Source organism: Eublepharis macularius, chromosome 1 (genome assembly GCF_028583425.1).
Source record: "Eublepharis macularius isolate TG4126 chromosome 1, MPM_Emac_v1.0, whole genome shotgun sequence".
In the NCBI taxonomy this organism is placed as follows: Eukaryota; Metazoa; Chordata; class Lepidosauria; order Squamata; family Eublepharidae; genus Eublepharis; species Eublepharis macularius.
The window spans coordinates 62,514,463-62,534,119 of record NC_072790.1 but is presented as its reverse complement, the minus strand read 5'-3'; the positions used below and the strand labels follow the sequence as shown (position 1 = coordinate 62,534,119).

The 19,657-nt window shown below is 44.9% G+C and overlaps 2 protein-coding genes across 2 annotated transcripts in view; one reads left to right on the top strand and one right to left on the bottom strand.

Annotated features, from left to right (window-relative positions):
- Nucleotides 1-9,499, top strand: part of ANGPT2 (angiopoietin 2) — a 48,958-nt gene extending 39,459 nt beyond the window's left edge. Inside the window, exons 8-9 of the mRNA XM_054980138.1 lie at nt 6,669-6,799; nt 8,448-9,499. Coding sequence (XP_054836113.1) covers nt 6,669-6,799; nt 8,448-8,608 — 292 coding nt within the window. The 3' untranslated portion in view covers nt 8,609-9,499. The remainder of the gene's footprint in view (nt 1-6,668; nt 6,800-8,447) is intronic.
- Nucleotides 1-19,657, bottom strand: part of MCPH1 (microcephalin 1) — a 137,809-nt gene that overhangs the window by 74,280 nt on the left and 43,872 nt on the right. The window contains exon 12 of the mRNA XM_054980151.1: nt 9,594-9,671. Within this exon, the coding sequence (XP_054836126.1) occupies nt 9,594-9,671 (78 nt within the window). The remainder of the gene's footprint in view (nt 1-9,593; nt 9,672-19,657) is intronic.

Sequence of the window (19,657 nt, the reverse complement as noted above, 5' to 3'; positions counted from 1 at the left end):
ATTGATGTTTGCCATCAGATCATTACAAGAGGGACCCACAGGAACTTATAGAGAGCATCTCATTTTCCACACTATTTCCTCTTTCCCTTTCCTGCAAACCCCCATAGCCTCTCCCCTATCCCTGCTTCCTTCTTTTCTTCCCACCCATCAGATGAGTCCTTCTGTAAACTTGGTTCTTTTCTCGGGTTTATAGAAAAGTCTGTCAGTCAATCATAAAATAAAATTAAACAAACCTGTATTTAAATATACAAAATACAATCTGAACGTATATCCTATAGTCCCTAATTCTCATAGCAATCAAAAGAAATCTTGCTCATGAGAGGGTAATATGGGGACACTGATCTGATAAAAGAAAAAATCTGATCTGATAAAAGAAAAGAAACAATCCTTACTTCTGGGACACCATGTCTATTACACAAAATAGGATTAATTAACACTTCCCATATTTGGATATAAAATTTGCATTGGAGTAAAATATAAGCAATCTACTCTGGTTCCCTATTATTGCATGGGCAGGTTCTTTCATGATAGGGCAATTTGGCAAATCTTCCATAGAGAACTGCAGATGGGAAAACCTGAAGTCACCACAAATGAGGCCATGTTGAAGATATATTGATTATGATTATTTAAATGCTAGTAATCAATCCCACAATGAATTTCAAGGCCACACTGGATGATCATGGCCACACTAGAGATCATGGAGTACTAAAAACACAAATCAGACAGTACTGGACAGGCCAATCTTTAGGCCTCTGTAGGAGCAATACTAAGTAGTTCTACTCAGAAGTAATCCTCATGTTATTCAGCAGGGAAAGTCCCTTAGGATTGCAGCCTGTCTCTCTTATTTCTATAGCAGGGATATATTAATCTTTTTATGAGGTTCTGATATCAAATGACATGGAAATGCCGCTACCTACCTGAGTATTGTCAACAGAAAGGCTAGAAATCTAAAAGCCAAATCACTTCCTTTCTCCCACGAAGGATCAAAGGAGAGGGCTACAATTATGCTGTCAAACCAGTCCATCTTGTTCAGGATAAGCAACCCTGACTGGGAGCAGCGGTGTGGGGTTTTAGGCACAAGAAAGTCTTTCCTAACACCTGCTCCCTGAGATCCTGTAACTGGAGATGCCAGGGACTGAACCTAGGACCTTCTGCAAGCCCAGTGAGTGTTCTACCATTAAGCCACAGCTTTCTTTCTCCCTCTACACAATGCTTTATCATCTTTGCAAAAAGGCAATCCTCATTTTAGAGGTAATTCCACATTTATTTTATTTTAAACAACTTTACTTGGTAAAAGAATGAAATATTACAGAAAGAGCAAGAAGAATGCAAGTTGACTAAGGTGCAGAGTAGTCAGTTTAAACATTTTGAAGATCACAGCAATATTTTAGAGAATGTTTTAGATTCTTCCCAACTAGGAAGAAAAAAAATTGCTCTGACTCCAACCCAAATATTTCCTCATCTGGAAGCACTTAGGCTCTACAGCAGGGATTTTTATTTTTTAAATTAACGCAATATAATGTTTATAAAGGTTACCTTTGTAAAATGGGTCATTACCCGTGTCCATTTACATTATTAAAAACTAATTACTGCAGACAAAGATGGCTGTCTGCCGCTATATTTCTTTTTGAAATAAAACCAAGTTTTTGAGTCATAAAACGTAACATTTAAAAATACGCCTGACTTATGAAACATATATTTTGATAGTAAATCTGACTATTTTGCTACACTGCAACATTACTTAAAAGTAATTTCCTTTTATCATCTTACAGTTTTGGAAATGCAAAGCAGCAGAAGAAAAGCCAAATTAAACATTGTACAGATGAAATAAAATGGCTATTAACAGATTAGTGATGACACTCAGTCCATAAAAAAGTCGTAATCCAGTGAACTCAATCCATGTGTGAATAGGTCCTGGATACACCAAAGGATGCAATGTAGAGAAGAACCCTGCACCTACCACCTAAAGCTACATACACTGTGATGCAACTACATGCACATCCTTAAAAGAGATGGTTGACACCAGACAGACACTAGATTTCCTGTTTGTGGAGATTGTGGAAAAATTTAATCTGGTCCCACTGAGTGCCATTGTCCCTGTGACAACCACAATTGTCCCTGTGATTGTCCTTGTGACAACCACAAGCCATAGAGATTCTAATGAATGGCACCATACATGCTATCCATTTAGAAATGGAAAAATATTAGGTAAATCAGAGCCACTTCATACATTAATAGTCTATACGTTTCAAAGCTGCTGACCTCAATGGATTTAGAAGGGTGTATCTCTGCTTAGGGCTGTTCTGTAAATGTTTGCCAAATACATGCATGCAAGCAGACAAAAATGGCTGCAGATGTAAATATCTGGGGTGCGAACGATCACTGTTGAACCTTTGAATATGTTCTCTTCAATTTTCTGTATGTGCCTGAAAGTCTGAATAACGTCTTAATTATAAATGAGTAGAAGTAACTGATTTGCACTTTCTGTCTCTGTCTTCCTCCCCTCTTATGATACCTTGTCAAAATGCAAACTGGAGAGAACAAATTTTGATCATATTATTCACTATTCTTAGCAAATGCTATGTGTGTTATGTGCTATCAAGTAGCGTTCAACGTATGGCAACCCTATGAATTAACAACCTCTAAAATATCCTATTATTGCCTTGCTCTCATCTTGCAAATAAAGCCGTGATTTCCTTTATTGAATCAAGCTATGTCATGCTGTGTCCTCCTCTTTTCCCACTGCCTTCAGCTTTTCCTAGCATTATTGCTTGTGAGTCTTGTCTTCTCATGTTGTGTCCAAAGTGTAGCCTCGGTTTATTCATTTTTGCTTCTAGGGAGAATTCAAGCTTCATTTGATCTAGAACTTAGGGTTTTTTTGGCAGTCCACGTATCCACAAAAACGCTCTTCCAGCACCACATTTCATGTAACTGAACTTTTTTTGTTCACTTTCTTCATTGTTCCAACTTTCACATCCATACACATTAATGATAAATGCTGTAGTATGAATTATCTTGATCTTGGTCCCTAGTGATCCTTATCTTTTAGGATCTTTTGTAGTTCCTTCATGGCTGCTGTGACGGACTCAGCTTCAGATGCTGAGGTTTCCAGAAGTGAAAGTATGATCGACATGTTTCCTCCCCCGCCCCCGCCGCTCCCATGGGGCTAGCCTGAAATGACAGTTGGGGATGGAATGTTGGGGAAGCTGTCAGTTGAAGTTGGAGAGAAAACAAGAGAGTGAAAGGGAGCTGGAGCCTGGCTTTAGATCAGAGAGGGTCAGCCAGAGAATCCTCTGTGAGAGGAAATAATGTTTGTGAAACACTTTTAGTCATAGAACTAAAGTGGGGAAAACCATCACTAACTCCTACTTAGACTCAAGAGATCCGGGAATTATAGAGAGCCAAGGAAATGGGTATAAAGGAGTCTCCCCTTCAGTGCCAGGAACAGGGTTATAGCTCATAACTATAACGCCTGCCCAGTATCTAGCAAGGGTTTGTCTTAGTGGAGCACCCTTAATTCTGGAGAGGAGGGAAAGTCGTGTTGTGTCTGTGCTTTAACAGGGAAACATTTGTGAAGCAGTGTCAACCTCTGAAAGAAGCCAGCAACCTAGTGTTAAACCAAGTGTTTTGTGCCTCACACCAGTGAAGTTGCTGTATAAAAACCCTTCTGTTACTTAAGTTCAAACATCTGCCTACCTGCCTTTTGATTTTAACCTACTGTAAATAAACCTTCTGTTACCTTTTGAACCTCCCCAAGCCTTGTGTGCCAGTTTCTACTAAAGGGAAGCGCAAACCCCTGATCTGTCCCCTACTAAGACTTGGCTGGGTAACCATTTTTAATATTTCCTAAGGGTGGTACAAGAAAGAAAGTTGAAGCTTAACATCAACCACGCTACCAGAGGCTTCCCAGCCCAATATACAGCTTCATAGGCTTAAAGAGGACAAGTTTTACCTCAGTAGGGGAAGGTCAGCCGAAGCCTGAGTTGGACTTGGGTTTGTGGCAGCTGCCCTTCCAAGTCTCAATTTCCTGCTGATTTCTTCGTTGCAGTCACTCTTTTGTTTGATAATTGGGCCAAAGAATAGAAAACCTTTCACTGTCAACCTTTAAGTCGTGTACTTCTGTAATCATTAATTATGCATTCTTGATGTTCAGCTCAAATCCTGCTTTGGCACTTTCTCCTTTAACCTTCATCAGTAGTTGTTTCAAGTTTTCCCTATTTTCTGCCAGTAATATGATGCCCTCTGCATATCTCAGATGGTTAATGTTCTTCCCCGCAATGTTCACTAGACCTTCATCGAAATATAATCCATTTTCTTTATGATATATTCTATATTTAGGTTGAATAAATAGGGAGAAAATATACATCCTTATCGGATATCTTCGCCAACTAGAAACCATTCTGTTTCCTCATATTCTGTCCCAATAGTAGCCTCTTATCCAGAATACAGGTCTTTTCTGCACAGGGCTTTCTCGCCAGTTCTGGCCCCTTACAGCCTCGATGTATCCTCTGAGTTCTGCATGCATGGTCCAAATACACCAATTGCTTCCTGGACTTTTTTGCGTTCTGCATGGTGAAAAGGTTTTCAGTGGCTTTTCTCCCTGCACAGATACTGTGAAGTTTTTTAAAATAGAGAAGCCAAACACTTTTTTTTGTAATGCAGAATGTTTTCTTTGGTGTAAGCCCCTAGCCATTTACACCATGTCCTGGTTGGTTGAACAGCAACATGCAACCTTCCCCCCTTTCTTCCTCCTCCAATCATCCCTCTTCTGATAAAATGCTGTTTGTTATGTGCTGTGTGTGCCACTTTTTTGGGAGGGGCTGGTAGTTAAAATGGGAGTGGGTGTTTCCTGTATTTTTAAAATCCAATTTCCCGCCTTTTTTTTTTTTTTTACAATAACAACCTTGAAATGCTGCTGTTTTTTAAAAGCAAAAAGCTGCCAATAGCTAACAAGAAAACTCTTCCTACTTATATATTTAACATTAGGCAGTGCTTATTAGATTGGCTTCTGTGAATGTAAAATTGCAGGCACCTAGCACATGTATCTAAACTTACTTGCCATAGGAAAATCCCCATGACCACACCCCCACCCCAGCTCCTCTGATCGAGCAGGCAGCCACAGCACTGACTGGGCAAGGAAGGGAAGATAAGGAAAGTAGTCAGCCAGCCAGGGCACCAGGCAAAGAAAGAAAAGCCGCAGCAGTGGTGAGAGTAGTTTCAAAAGGCTGCCCAGGCTGTGAGAGGCTGTCCAGACTACAGCATGGGTGTCTTCCACAGCTCTCACTTTTGGGTAAGCACCACCCCTTAGCACCACCTCTTCTTTGTGTCCAGGGAACTCTGGTCAGCTGGTCCCCTGGATTTTGTACAGAAGTCTTTTTTAGGAGTCTATTTCCAGTCTCTCCCCTCCCCCAATTTTTAAAAGTTTATTTTAAAAATAGTTGTTGCTTTAACAAAAAAAATAAAAAAACCCCTCACTGACAAAACTGTTGACATGAGTCTTGCCCTAGAAAGCCTGCAGCAGAAATGGGGCATTTTTAAAGTGCAGAAATAAAAACAAGACATCAAGTCAGTTTGACTTCTTCAAGTGCAGAATTATAGAATCTGAAAGCGGATCAAATCTTTGCAGGTTGAATACCCAGGAAACCCACTGTAGGTGTGCCACCTAAGTTGCACAACAAAACTATCAGATGTTGTGGCACCCCATTTCTTTCAAAACAGTCTGCAGCTTTTCATGATCCACATAGTCGAAGAAGGTTTTGCAGTAATCTATAAAACACAGGCTGATTTCTCTGGTACATTCCACTAAATTTGCAATATGATCTCTAGTGCCTCTTCCTTTTCAGAATCCATCTTGAACATCTAGCACTTCTTGTTCCATGTACAGTAATAGTCATGTAAAATTTTGAGCATCACTTTGCTTGCATGGGAAGTTAATGAGATAGTCCGATAGTTGCTGCAATCTTTGATGTCTCCTTTTTCAGAATTAGAAGGTAGATGGAACATTTCTAGTCTCTCCGCCTTTGTTTTGTTTTCCATATTTGTTGGTGTATTGTTAAGATTTTGATGGACTCAGTTTCTGTAGCTTGAAATAGCTCCATCGATATCCTATGTACTCCTGGTGATTTGTTTCTCCCAACTGCTTGAAGCGCAGTTTTCACTTTACTTTCTAAAATTGCAGATTCTTCTTTGAAGGAATCTGTCATCCTTAAATCTCTTCTGTATAGTTCTTCAGTGTATTGTTTTCATTTTTTCTTTATTAGATTTTATTTCATTTTAGCAAAACTAAATATGATTTTGAAAATGACTATGTATTGTATCAGTGTAAGAAAATAACAGAACAAAACTGGGACAGGGAGGCTGACAGGATCCCATCAATAACATCTTACATATAACTGGAAGCTTGTTTGACATTCTAATGCCACGAGACAGCAACTTTCTCAACAATATCATTTGTTTTCCATTAATTTAGTTATATCAGTTCAGGAGGGGAAAAAGTTATTCCTATTCAAGAACAATGTAGGCTGTTGACAAGAAGTTCCTGGCACACTCTTTATGCCAAAGACAGTATATGAACTAGAGAACTGAACAGGATACTTCTAGGAAAATACTTCCTCACTACTGCAAAACAATTGTGTAGACATGTATTAACTTGTTTCTTTTTTCCACAGAATCTACCTTAAAGGACTTTCGGGTACAGCAGGCAAAATAGGCAGCATAAGCCAACCAGGAAATGGTTTCAGCACAAAGGATGCAGACAATGACAAATGCATCTGCAAATGCTCCCAAATGCTAACCGGAGGTAAGAGGAGACTTCTGTTTTGCTCTTTTCCTTTTTTGCCTGGCAATTCATGCAGAAAGTCAATAGCAAGTAATTTGGCCATGTTAATTAAACAGATACTAAATGCTCCAATGGATCTATTAATTCAGTGAGTTTCTTTTTCAAGTTTTGTTGTTCTACAAAGCGTAACTGAATAAGGTATGTGAGAATGATTGAAACTCCTACCTAAATCAACTTGAATCATGTAAATAAGATAGAAAAGGGCTTAATGTAAGGGAGAATACTCAGCTGAGGAATAAGGATGCCCAGAAAGGAAAATAAACCAATCATGGTGATACTAATAGATTCTGTGCAGATATAGAAGGGGACAGGATCAGGTGCTGCATTCAGCACCAGCAGAACTATATATCAGTTGTGGGTTACAATAGCATAGTATCACACCTGGGACATTGCACTGGTAAAATATTTTAAAATACTATGACTGATCTAGTGCAACGTTGCTGATAGAGCTGTGCCCTGAAAAACCCTGCATAAGCCACGTATGTGGCAGAAAGCAGATGTAAAGAAAGGCAGGCAGAGGGGAGCATAATCTAATCTTTGTCAGTTTCCTTCTCTTTTTTCACCAGTTAGCATCAAAACATGAAGGCATTAGCTACAAAGTTATAATAAGTACAAAAGCGCACAGCTCAATTGGAACACAGAAGAAAAACATTCAGATTAAAAAACAAGCATTACTTAATCCCACAAATAAATCTAATGTTAGTTTAGAATAAATAAACTCCAAGGATTGGATTCCACAGATCTGTTCTGCTAACCGTAGCACTTTCCACTGATGGAAGATCCTCCTGTGTCAAGGGAAAGCTCCTTGTACCAGAGAAAAGTGCCACAACTTGAACAACAAATCTACAGGATCCAACCCAAAGTATACCAAAAGACAGAGAAAAGGAGGCAGAAGGCTGAGTACAAGTCAGCAATGATTGTCTTGTTGAAATTAATGGACATTAATTTGGTTGCAACTAATTAGTGTCATTGGTTTCATTGGGAGTCAACTATAACTAGCTTTTGCTGAATTCAGGCCATAAAGGGGAATCATAATAGCCTTACTTGGTTTTAGATTCAGAACATTACAATCATGCATATTGTTTTGCAAAATTCTAGATGGGTGTCATTTGTAGAATCAGTCTGACCAGGTATGCTATGCAGGTATGCTGCCAGTCCCCATGCAGATGATTAAGGGGATTGGCAAAAGAGGGACAATACCTTCAAGATGCCAGACTGCTGAACCGAAGTCCTGTCAGTTCAGATCACTATTTGATCCATAATAAAATTTTCACTGTTCCACAAGGGGAATGGAATTTTTCTATCTCCCCCTCCCACTGCAGACCACTGATCTCCCATAAATACTGCTCTGTGGAGTCACAGGACCCTCAGAAAAGGCATGAGGGGCAAATTGGGGGCTTACAGGACGAAAAGTCAGCCTGGACCCAACCCTATGGCTAGAACAGATGCTGTCTAGAAGCACGTGCAAACTATCAACTGAAAGAATTAGTTTTGTCTGAAGTCTGATGTTGAAGGGTAATTTGCATATTCTAAGAGTAGGGATAGGATGAAAGTTCTGATATAACTACTGTAATATATACTTTTTCTTGTGTTTTTTTAACTCGAACAGGCTGGTGGTTTGATGCATGTGGTCCTTCCAACCTGAATGGCTTGTACTATCCAATGAGACAAAATACAAATAAGTTCAAAGGGATTAAGTGGTACTACTGGAAAGGATCAGGATATTCTCTCAAGGCTACGACTATGATGATTCGACCAGCAGATTTCTAAAAACTTCTGCACTTTATAGAATGTACATATTGAAATAACTGTACTTTGCAAATTAGGTATTTTATTTTCAGAACACAGCGCAACCCTACTGGCTTTCTATCCTAGGTGACATGTGGATGCATCTTTCAAGAATCATCTTATTTCAGCCCCAAAATTTGAAAAAAAGAGAAGACCAAGAAAGAAGACATGCCTGATGTACTAATATTTGGTAAAAGACAAAGTAAAAAAGACTGCCCAAAAGACTTTGTTATCTTGAATATTTACGATGTTTATGTATATAACTGGAATTGTGAAATATATGAAACACGTCACTCACATTTACTTAAGCTTTACAAGTATCGTTTTATGACTTACAACTGAATTTTAACTCCTACCTGAAAATATTCTATCATGCCATGGTTGTAATTATGTACATAAAATATTTTTGTAATTTAACTCTTATACAATAAAAGACTCTTACTTTTATTGATCACATATTCAGGGATATTTGGCAGCATGTACTAATATATTTAATAATGTTTTGTAAAAAATATTTCTATGTTTTAGGGGGTTTCTTTTTAAAATTCCAGTACTGAGTGTACAATGACTATTATTTTTATTGGACATTTACACCTTTTAAAAACATTAATTATCCCTGCTATGTATAGAGTTTCATTATGTGATTCAATATACTTTTTAAGAAAATTGCACTGTTTTTCTTTCCTAGCTCTTTTTAGATAATATCTAATCATGACATTTTTCTTTTGGGGGGCAAAGCAGTTTCTGTGTTTTCTAGCTGAATTACCTACCAATGAAAAACTACTTGCAACTTGAAAATTTCCATATTCCTTTACCAAGAGGCATTTGTCCAGAAAAGAAATACAAATAAAAAGTTGTTTTTTCTCTCTCTCATCATTTGATCTCCTTGGGCAAAAACCTCAGTATTATCAAAGTTAATCTGTTCAAAAAGAAGACAAATTTCACAAGCAAAGCCTGTATTACTTACAGGAGCTGCAGGGAAATCAACTGAAAGCTCATATGGTTCTTCTGAAACCCAGTGGCCATATTCCAAAGACCACAATACCTACAACGTGAAGAAAATCACATTATAATTTATAGCACCATTCAGTGGCAATACAGCAGCCTTGTTGAATACATAACTAAAATAAATTACAAGTTGAACAGGCAATTTCACTTTTTCCCCTTTAGGAAAGCTATGAATTAAACATGTTATTGCAGATAAAACATTATATTTCAGTCAGCTTAAAGGGATCCTTGTAGTGAAATATCACTACACAACAATAAAAATAGAAGACCTAAGAACAGAGTGAAAATTCTTGTCTCTAATGAAGACCTGAATAAAGGGCTTCAAAGTCCATGGCCAGGATCCAAAGAACTAAGTTCGATACGCCTAAGAACTTGGGAAGCTCATGGGATGCTTGGGTTTTTTCTGGCTTGAGTGGCTAACATTTGAATCACACCATAGCCCACATTGCTTTTGAAAAATCTCTTTGCAGGTTTACTGCATTGCAAGGGAACTACTTAAAAAACAGCCCCCCAAAATTTGGAAGTCGTTCAATTGTTCTTTGGAAATGGCCATACAACATGCAGCAGAATGCTCAAACCGATGTCAAACAGAAACCAAGCTTGTACATTAGCATGAAAAACAAGCACCGAAAATAAGTATTTGTTCTTGTTGAACTAGCCATACAGTGAAACACTGCGAGTTATTCTCAGGGCTCTCCGCAGGAGAGGACACCAACAGCACAAAATTTCAGGGTCTCAGACCACCTACAGGACTGATGCACTGGTCAAGATGCTGCTGGGGGACAGCAGCACTATATCTTTTCTAATCAAGCATCATGCATGTGCTTCCAAATGATAGACCAGAACCAGAAGGATCTTCATCTGAGGGTTTCATAGTGGCTGTTAAAATTAGCTCATGCCAGGAACTACCAATCGTGTGTGTGTGTGTGTGGGGGGGGGGAATTCCAAAAGTGAAGTTCAGCTGTCACCTAGCATTATAACAATAACATTTGATTTCTATACCACCCTTCAGGACAACTTAATGCCACACTCAGGGCAGTTTACAAAGTAAGTTATTATTATCCCCACAACAATCACCCTGTGAGGTGGGTGGAGCTGAGAGAGCTCTGGAAAAAACAGGGTTAACATACCTGTAACTTATGTTCATCGAGTTCTTCTGTGCCGACACACATGGGTACTGCGCACGCGCAGGCCAGCCGCCGGAAGATTTTTTTATCGCTTTCCCAGCTCCGAAGGGGCCGTTTGGCGCGCGCCTCAGCGACCGTTTCCCGCCCAAACGGTCACATGCTCCTCAGCGGCCAACGGCCCCTTCCCTCAGTTCTCCCTTGCCGCCGCTCAACCAACACACAGAGCCATAGCCCCGATAAGACCAGAGCCATAGCCCAGCCATAGTACAGCGATCTGTGTTGGAGTTCACAGCGGGGTAGGAGGGAGGGTTGTGTGTCGGCACAGAAGAACTCGATGAACATAAGTTACAGGTATGTTAACCCTGTTTTCATCTTCGTTCTTCTGTGCCTCCACACATGGGAGAGTACCAAGCTTCACACAATAAGGAAGGTGGGGTGAAATCCAACTCAATTTTATTATACAACAAGAAAAAACACAAAAAACAACATATATACACATACCCATATATTACCACAGAAAATATATCAACCCCACAACATCCAGCAAGTATAAATACATATCAATATATATATATATACACCATATACAGCGACTTCACCTCCCCACTGGAGTATATTAACCATAGCATACTCCTAGGGAAACAAGGAATGGAGGACAGCCCTTGCAACAGCTACATCCTCATTGGCATTTACATCCACAGCGTAATGCCGTACAAAGGTATCGGCGGACGACCAAGTTGCAGCCCTGCAAATATTAGCTAAAGGTATACCCTTGAGCAGTGCCGAAGATGTCGACTGGGACCGTGTGGAGTGAGCCCTGACACCCAAAGGACAGTCCACCTTAGCCGTGGCATAGGCCTTCACAATGGCTGTCACAATCCAACGTGACACCGTCTGTGCAGACGCCCTGCGGCCTTTGTCCTTCGCCCCGAAACACACAAAAAGGTAAGGACTGTTCCTGAACACCTTTGTCCTCTCCAAATAAAAAGCCAAAGCCCTCCGCAGATCCAAACTGTGGAGGGCCTTCTCCCCTTTAGTTGAAGCTTCAGGGAAAAATACAGGCAGAGAAATCTCTTGTGAAAGGTGGAAGGTTGACACCACCTTGGGCAGGAACGACAGACACGGTCGCAAGACCACCTTATTCGCATGAAAGCGAAGGAACGGGGGGTCTGCCCTAAGAGCAGCCAGCTCGCTGACCCGTCTGGCAGAAGTGATCGCCACGAGGAATGCCACCTTGTAGGAGAGCAAGTCCAGAGGGCACGTAGCCAAAGGCTCAAAAGGGGGCAACATCAACCTGGCCAGGACTAGGGAGAGAGACCACTGGGGCACAGGGGGTGACACAGGCGGGTAAAGATTAAGCATCCCCTTCAAAAACTGGCGAGACTTATGGTGAGAGAAAACCGTGCAGCCATCCACCCGATCATGGAACGCAGAGATGGCCGCAAGGTGCACCTTCAGAGATGCTACACTAAGGCCCTGGTCTTTCAGCTCGCAGAGATAGTCCAAGACCATCCCCAAGGGGCTATCCATAGACGCCACCTTCCTAGAGGCAGCCCAAGCCTCAAACCTACTCCACTTTGCCTTGTAGGCACGCCGTGTGGAGGGCTTCCTAGCGTTCAGTAGGACCTTCCTGACGGGCTCAGAGAAACCTAGGGACGGGGCCGAATCCGCCAAGCGGTCAGGTGTAGTTTCCTGGGCTCGTGGTGAAAGAGCTCCCCGTGTAGGAGGAGATCCCTCCGGGGCGGAAGGGCCACGTAAGTTCGGCCGGACATCTCCAGCAGCTTTGGGAACCAGAGCTGCCGTGGCCAGAACGGAGCCACTAAGATGCAGTCCGTGTTGTCCCTCTCCACCTTGCACAGCACCCTGGGTATGAGAGGGACGGGCGGAAACATGTAATGTAGTCCCCGGGCCCAAGTAAATTGGAAGGCATCCCCAATAGAGAGGGGATCGCTCCCTGCCCGAGAACAAAAGACCTCGGCCTTGGTGTTTGACGACGTCGCAAACACGTCTATGCTCGGGCGACCCCACTTCCGAAAGATCGGCCCAGCGTACTTTGCGTTGAGCCCCCATTCGTGATTCAGCATGTGCACCCTGCTGAGAGTGTCCGCCTGCACATTGTCCGACCCAGCTACATGAATGGCGCGAAGCGTCACCCCATTCCTGATTGCCCATTCCCAAATGAGCGTGGCCTCCCTGCAGAGGATCATGGACACCGTGCCGCCCTGTTGGTTCAGGTAATACATAGCGGTAGTGTTGTCCGTCTGCACCAGCACCTGATGGTTCTGCAAGATTGCTGTGAACGACATAAGTGCAAAACGAACAGCCCTCAGTTCAAGCACATTAATATGGAGACCCCTTTCTCTCTCAGACCAAACATCCTGAACACACAGCTCCCCACAGAAAGCCCCCCACCCTTGCAGAGAGGCGTCCGTGGTTACGGAGAACTCGGGATGATGGAAACCAAATGGGGTCCCTTTAAACAAATTAACATCCGACAACCACCAGTTCAGAGAGGATATAACGGCTCTGGGAACAGAGAATTTAGCAGTCGGAGGATGCTGTAAAGCATTGTATCTCCTCACAAACCAATTCTGAAGCGGGCGCATCCGCAGCCTCGCAAAAGGGACCACCGGAGTCGCAGCAGCCATATGCCCTAACAAGCATTGAATCATGCGCACTGGCTGATAGCGATTCCGTCTAAACAGGGTTACCAGTCTCTTCAAAGAACGTGCCCGCTCTGGAGGCAATAAAGCCTTGGCCTCCCCTGAGTCGAACACTGCCCCAATATAAGGCACAACACGGCTAGGTGTCAGCTTAGATTTTTCAAAGTTAACCAGGAGGCCTAAGCGTTCGCAAGTGTCTAGCACCAATGCCACATCTTGCAGAAGCTTAGCCTCCGAGCTCGCCGTTATGAGCCAATCGTCGAGATAGGGATAGATGGTACAGCCCTGCTCTCGAAGAAAGGAAACCACAGGAGCCACGCACTTAGTAAACACACGTGGGGCTGTGGAAAGGCCGAAGGGGAGAACCTTGTAACGGAATACCCGCTGCTTGTAAACGAAGCACAGAAATTTCCTGTGCTCCTCCAAGATCCCCACGTGGAAATACGCGTCCTTTAAATCCAGGACAGCGAACCAATCCCCCTTCCTCAAAAGGGCAATTATAGCAGGCAGTGTGATCATTTTAAACTTGGTGACCCTTAGAAAGGCATTTAGGCCCCTAAGATCCAAAATTGGACGTAGACCCCCATCCTTCTTAGGGACTAGGAAGAACCGGGAAAAGAAACCCCTCACAGACTCCACAAAGGGCACCTCTTCCACAGCACCCTTAGCCAAGAGGGACCGAATTTCATCCTCCAGCTCAACCAAGGTATTATTCACCGCACTCAGCGGTGAAGTACACATCGGCAGTTCAGTGAATTCCAGCCCGTACCCCTTATCAACAATTGTTAAGACCCATGAGTCAGATGTTATTGACTCCCATTCAGACAAAAAAGGACTGAGTCTGTCCGAAAAGTTCAGGGCTGCCGCAGGGCCGGGTCTTCAGAACTGCCTTCCAGCCCCTTGCGGATCTTTCTGCTGGGGTAGAGGTTGAGACGAGCGGGGCTTGAACGGCCTACGCCTCCTGCCTTGGTGTTGAGCTGGGGTATACTGGCGCTGCGAAGTAGGATACTGCGGATAGTACGGACGGGGTTGGTATCTGCTGCGGTACTGGTAGGGATTATACCTCGACGAATACCGAGACTTGAACGTGGACCTGTCCGCCGGAGTGACCCCCAGGGAGCGAGCTGTTTGCCGGTCCTCCTTCTTCTTCTTAAGCGCCTCGTCGGTGGTGGTAGAGAAGAGGGAGTCACCCTCGAAGGGCAGACGTTCAATCTTGGCCCTCACCTCCTGCGGGAGGGCAGTTGACCGCAACCACGAGTGTCTCCTCAGAAGCACTGCTGATGCCATACCCCGAGCCGCCGTGTCAGCTGCATGACTTCCAGCATTCATCTGTTGTTTTGATAATCGTACTGCCTCCGTCTGCAGCAACGACACCACCGCCTTCTTGTCAGCAGGGAGGTCAGTGACATAGTTGGCTAGCTTCTCCCATAGGTAGAGCTGATAGCCCGCCATAATTGTTTGATAGTTGGCTATCCGGAGGGCTAAAGCAGCGACTGAGTACTGACGCCTACCCAGTGCGTCCATTTTCTTTCCCTCCTTATCCGGTGGTACGGAGGAGGACCCCAACCTCTTGTGTTGAATCTCCTCGGCTATCAAGGATGATGGTGGAGGGTGCTTGATGAGAGACTGCCACGTCCCTTGTTTGATCTTATACATCTGTTCGATGCGTTTGGACGTGGCAGGCAGGTCAGATGGTGACTTCCAGACCTTGTCGATGATCTCCTCCAAGCCCTCCAACATAGGAAAACCTACTGTAGCCGGGTTCTCTCCATAGATTCTGCACAGCAGCTTGTCTTTCGTCTTCGGGACCACGGAAGATACGTCAATCTCCAAGGCCTTGGACATGCGGGCCATTTGGTCTGCATAAATCCGCAGGTCCTCGAAGGGAGAGCTGGTGGATGGACCAACATTGTCGTCTGGGGATGGTTCAGAGAACGACTCAGAGCGGTAGCCGGACCCCACATCCTCGTCATCCTCATCAGACGGAAGAGCTGATACTTCGTCTCCTGGGAAGGGTGGGGGCAACCACTCACGACGGCTAGACGACGACGGCCCCGGATCCGACGATCTGAAGCCAGGCGGAGCCCCTTTCCACTGGCACCGAAAGGCCTCAGGTAGATCTGTAGCCTGTCGATGACGCGCAGCCACAGACCGTTCGGATCCAACTCGCTCGGATCCGACACTCCCCTCCGACCAGTACCGCTGACTACGGGCAGACTGTGCAGGCGAAGGATCCCTGGTCGCCTCTCGGATCCGACGACGCGGAGCCGGGCTCGATTCCGGTGTTGGCGAACGCCGCCCACTCGACAGGACCACATAGGCCCCGGGATCCGGCACCTCTTCTTCAAGGAGGGGACGGTCAGGGGAGTCTAGGTGAGGCGACGGCGTAGGTGGAGACACCAGGACCACCTCCTCTGCAGGCCGGCGCCGAGGGGACCGAGAACGATGTTTGGTCTTCTTAGCCTTCTTCTTCGGCACCGATTCGGAGGAAGCTTTCGGAACCGATGTCCTCTTGGTCGACGCCTTTCGCGCAGCCTCCGGTCCCGGGACTGACGCAGGCCTTTCGATCGACGCCGGGGCTGATCGTATCGGTTCCGACTCTCCCGGTTCCGGCCTCGGAGTCGACCTCCCCGGTTCCGACCTCACCGACGCCGACTTGTGCGGGGACTTCGCAGACCTCGCCACCGAGCTTGCCCTCGATGCAGGCTTGTCCGCCGGGCGGGATGTAGCCACCGATTTTGAAGAGGCTACAGAGCCCGCTCGCGACCGGCTCCCGACATGGGTGGAGGTTCGGCCAGCCTTCTCCGCGGCCCCAGGTTTCTCCGCCTCGGAGGGCCCAGGGGCGTCCAAGACCCGCTGCCACAGTGAAGCCTTGAGGCGGGCGGACCGCTCCTGCCTGGCTTTATGCGTAAAGCCCTGGCAGATCTTACAAGTGGGGACTACATGTTCCTCCCCCAGACAAAGCAGGCAAAGGCTATGCCCATCCGTTTGGGCCATTTTAGCACGGCACTGGGCACAGTGCTTAAACAGGGCTGTAGAAGCCATTCCGAGGGGCAAGCCAAAACGCGAAGTCAAATACAGTCCGGATCGATACACTACCAAATCAGTCAGTCCAAATCACGAAGCAGAAGAAAGGTCAAGTTCAGAATCCAAGTCAAGCACGAGAAAGCAATCCAAAGGCACAGGAAAAAAACACGGAGCTACAAGCGAACGTTCTCCTCAAGCGGCGGCAAGAAGAGAACTGAGGGAAGGGGCCGTTGGCCGCTGAGGAGCATGTGACCGTTTGGGCGGGAAACGGTCGCTGAGGCGCGCGCCAAACGGCCCCTTCGGAGCTGGGAAAGCGATAAAAAAATCTTCCGGCGGCTGGCCTGCGCGTGCGCAGTACCCATGTGTGGAGGCACAGAAGAACGAAGATGAACCTGTGACTAACCCAAAGTCACCCACCTGGCTTCAAGTGGAGGAGTGGGGAATCAAACCCGGTTCTCCAGATTACAGCCTCAGGATTGGATTATACCTCACACTAATGGATCTTTGCTGTTTGTTTCTATTGGTATTTAGGAAATTTAAAAAGCTATCTTTTTAATGCTACCACACACTACTTTGCATACTGAGATAGTGTGAGCAAACGGATTGCACAAACGTGCTCCCCTCCACCACAGTTACCTTGTTTGTAGTTTTGACAGCTGGTAGTTATTAAATTACATTATATCATATGCCCATTTATATCTTCTTACAGTATTAAATTACTCAATGATACACAACACTAGATATAGGTGAAGCTAAGAGATAAACAGCAAACTCACAGCCATTCATTGTTTCACTTAGATCAGAGTCAGTGCAGCTGGGATGCTCATAACAATGATTTAACATGACCAATCCCGGAAGAACTATTACAAAGGGATTTTAACAAAAGATCAAAACAAGAGCAGTTTACAACTGTTCAATGACTTTTTCCACAGGAACAATATGACATCCTCTACAGTAACCTGCTTAAATGTGTCATTTCCTCTACTGGTGTCTGTTTAAAATAAGGAAGACCTCCCCCCACCCCCTTCCCTGGATTTGCTCATTTATATTTTGCATCAATAAAACACTTCACCCCTTTGGTAAATGATGCAAGAACCTTGATAATACTACTAAATGATTTGTCCAGGATATCCAAATTCATATCAATTCCTACCCCACCCCAAAACTTCTGACGCAAGTTAATGGTCCAGAGGCTTTCATGGTTGGATAAAGGTCTAAAATAATCAGTATAAAATCCTGACATAGTAAATGGCTTTTCTAATATTTGAAAAAAGATACAGGAATGTATAGGTAGCTTATCTTGGCACATAAACTTTCCATAGATCTAACATCCAAGAAAGGGAAGTAATAGTAGCACTTTGGTAGGGCTGAAAAGCAATCAAGGAGAAAATTAATCTGTAGATGCATAAAAACATATATGTTAATATAAATTAAAGTCTTCAAATGAGTTACAGAAAAAATGCAGTTGAATGTATTACTTAATGTTTGTTGTTGTTCGTCTGTGCAGCCCCACATTGGGGCTGTGCTTGCGCAGGCCTGCTCTGGAGAGAGATTTCTAGCTCTAAAACTCCGAAGGGGCGCTCCAGGTCCTCCGCGCATGCGTGGCGTCTCCCGTCCAAACTGCGCAGAGGTGCCGAGCGCCCCTTGGTCCCGGTGAGAGAGGTTGCTCTGCTCCGCTCTGCTTCACCTTAGTGATTATAGTTAGTTCTAGTGTTTATTAGTAGTTAGTAAGTAGTTTAATCATAGTTATAGTTGTTAGAGTTGTTAGTTAGTGTTAAGATATATATTAAAAAAAAATTGTTGCTCGGGCGCCATCGCGATGGCGCAGAAAGCATTATTCAAGAAATGTACTCATTGCGACACGAGGATGACACAGACTGATGAACATTCCTTATGCCTATTGTGCCTGGGTGAGTCTCATAACGTTGCCAGCTGCCGCCACTGCCAAAAGTTTACACATAAGGCTCGTAGTGATCGTGCAGCATGTCTTAAAGCGGCCCTATGGGAGATGGCACTGACGGGATCCTCAGGGTCGCTGGCAAAACCCTCGGTTGCCTCGGATCAGATGCCCTCTGAACTCTCGGTTCCACAGGTGATGCCATCTGACTCCCCGAAGCATCCCCCGGTTCTGACCCGCCCGGATCTGGCACCCGTGGGAACTGATGTGGAACCGAAGGAGAAATGGATGGGCACCTCGAAGCGCCACTCTCCTGACTCACACAAGTCAGATTGGGCGGCTTCATAACCGGTCCATAAAAAGTCCAAGCCGAAGTCGAAGCACATGAATAGACCTGCTTCTACCTCGTCTCATAAGGACCGGCGCCGCTCGGCAACACCATCTCTTGGAATGGAGGAAGAAGCCTTTGGGATCCTGTCCCCTCCTCCCCCTCCACATACTCCCGCTCCAAGTCTGCAGGAGGCGGATAGTGGTGGGATGATGCGGGGCAGATTTTTTCTTCGGAACCGATCCCAACCTCCTTCCATCCGGAACCGACACTGTCTATGCAACAAGGTTCCAGTGCAGGGAACGTCTGCACCGGCCAGCCAACTGGCACCAACCAGCCAACTGACACAGCAGTTTGCCCAGTTCCCATGGCCTCCTCAGCCGGTTCCATTGATGGCCGTCCCTTCAGTTCCACCATGGTCGTATGCATCATCTTTCCAACCACCGGCTCCTAACTGGCAGGAATTTGTGTCATGGCTACAATCGGTTCCATTGGCTCCGTCTGCTACGGTGCCTGTTAGCCTAGGACATTGTCCTCCGTCAGAGCTGCCTAGCACTTCCTCACACCACCTTTCACGGGGCAGACCCTCCGTGTTCGGTTCCGAGGAGGACGTCGAATCCATATCTCAGTGCGAGAAGGTATCAGACCTAACATCTGATCCTGCACCTGAGGAAGCTGTAGGAGACTCTGCATCTGCCACCATGACAGAGGACTACTGTCTCTTCTCCGAGCAGATGCTCAGAATGTCAAAAGCCCTGGAGCTCGACGTCTCATCCTCTGCCTCGAGATTGAGAAGCAAGGTGCTCCAGGCGCTTTCCTCTGACTCCACAACATCTGTAGCCTTGCCAGCAGTGGAGGACTTATTGGATATAGCCCATGGAGTCTGGGAACGGCCTGCTTCCACTCCTGCTACCTCATGCAAGGTGGAAGGCTATTATAGGCTAAAGCAACAGGACTATGCCTTTCTGTTTGCTCATCCAC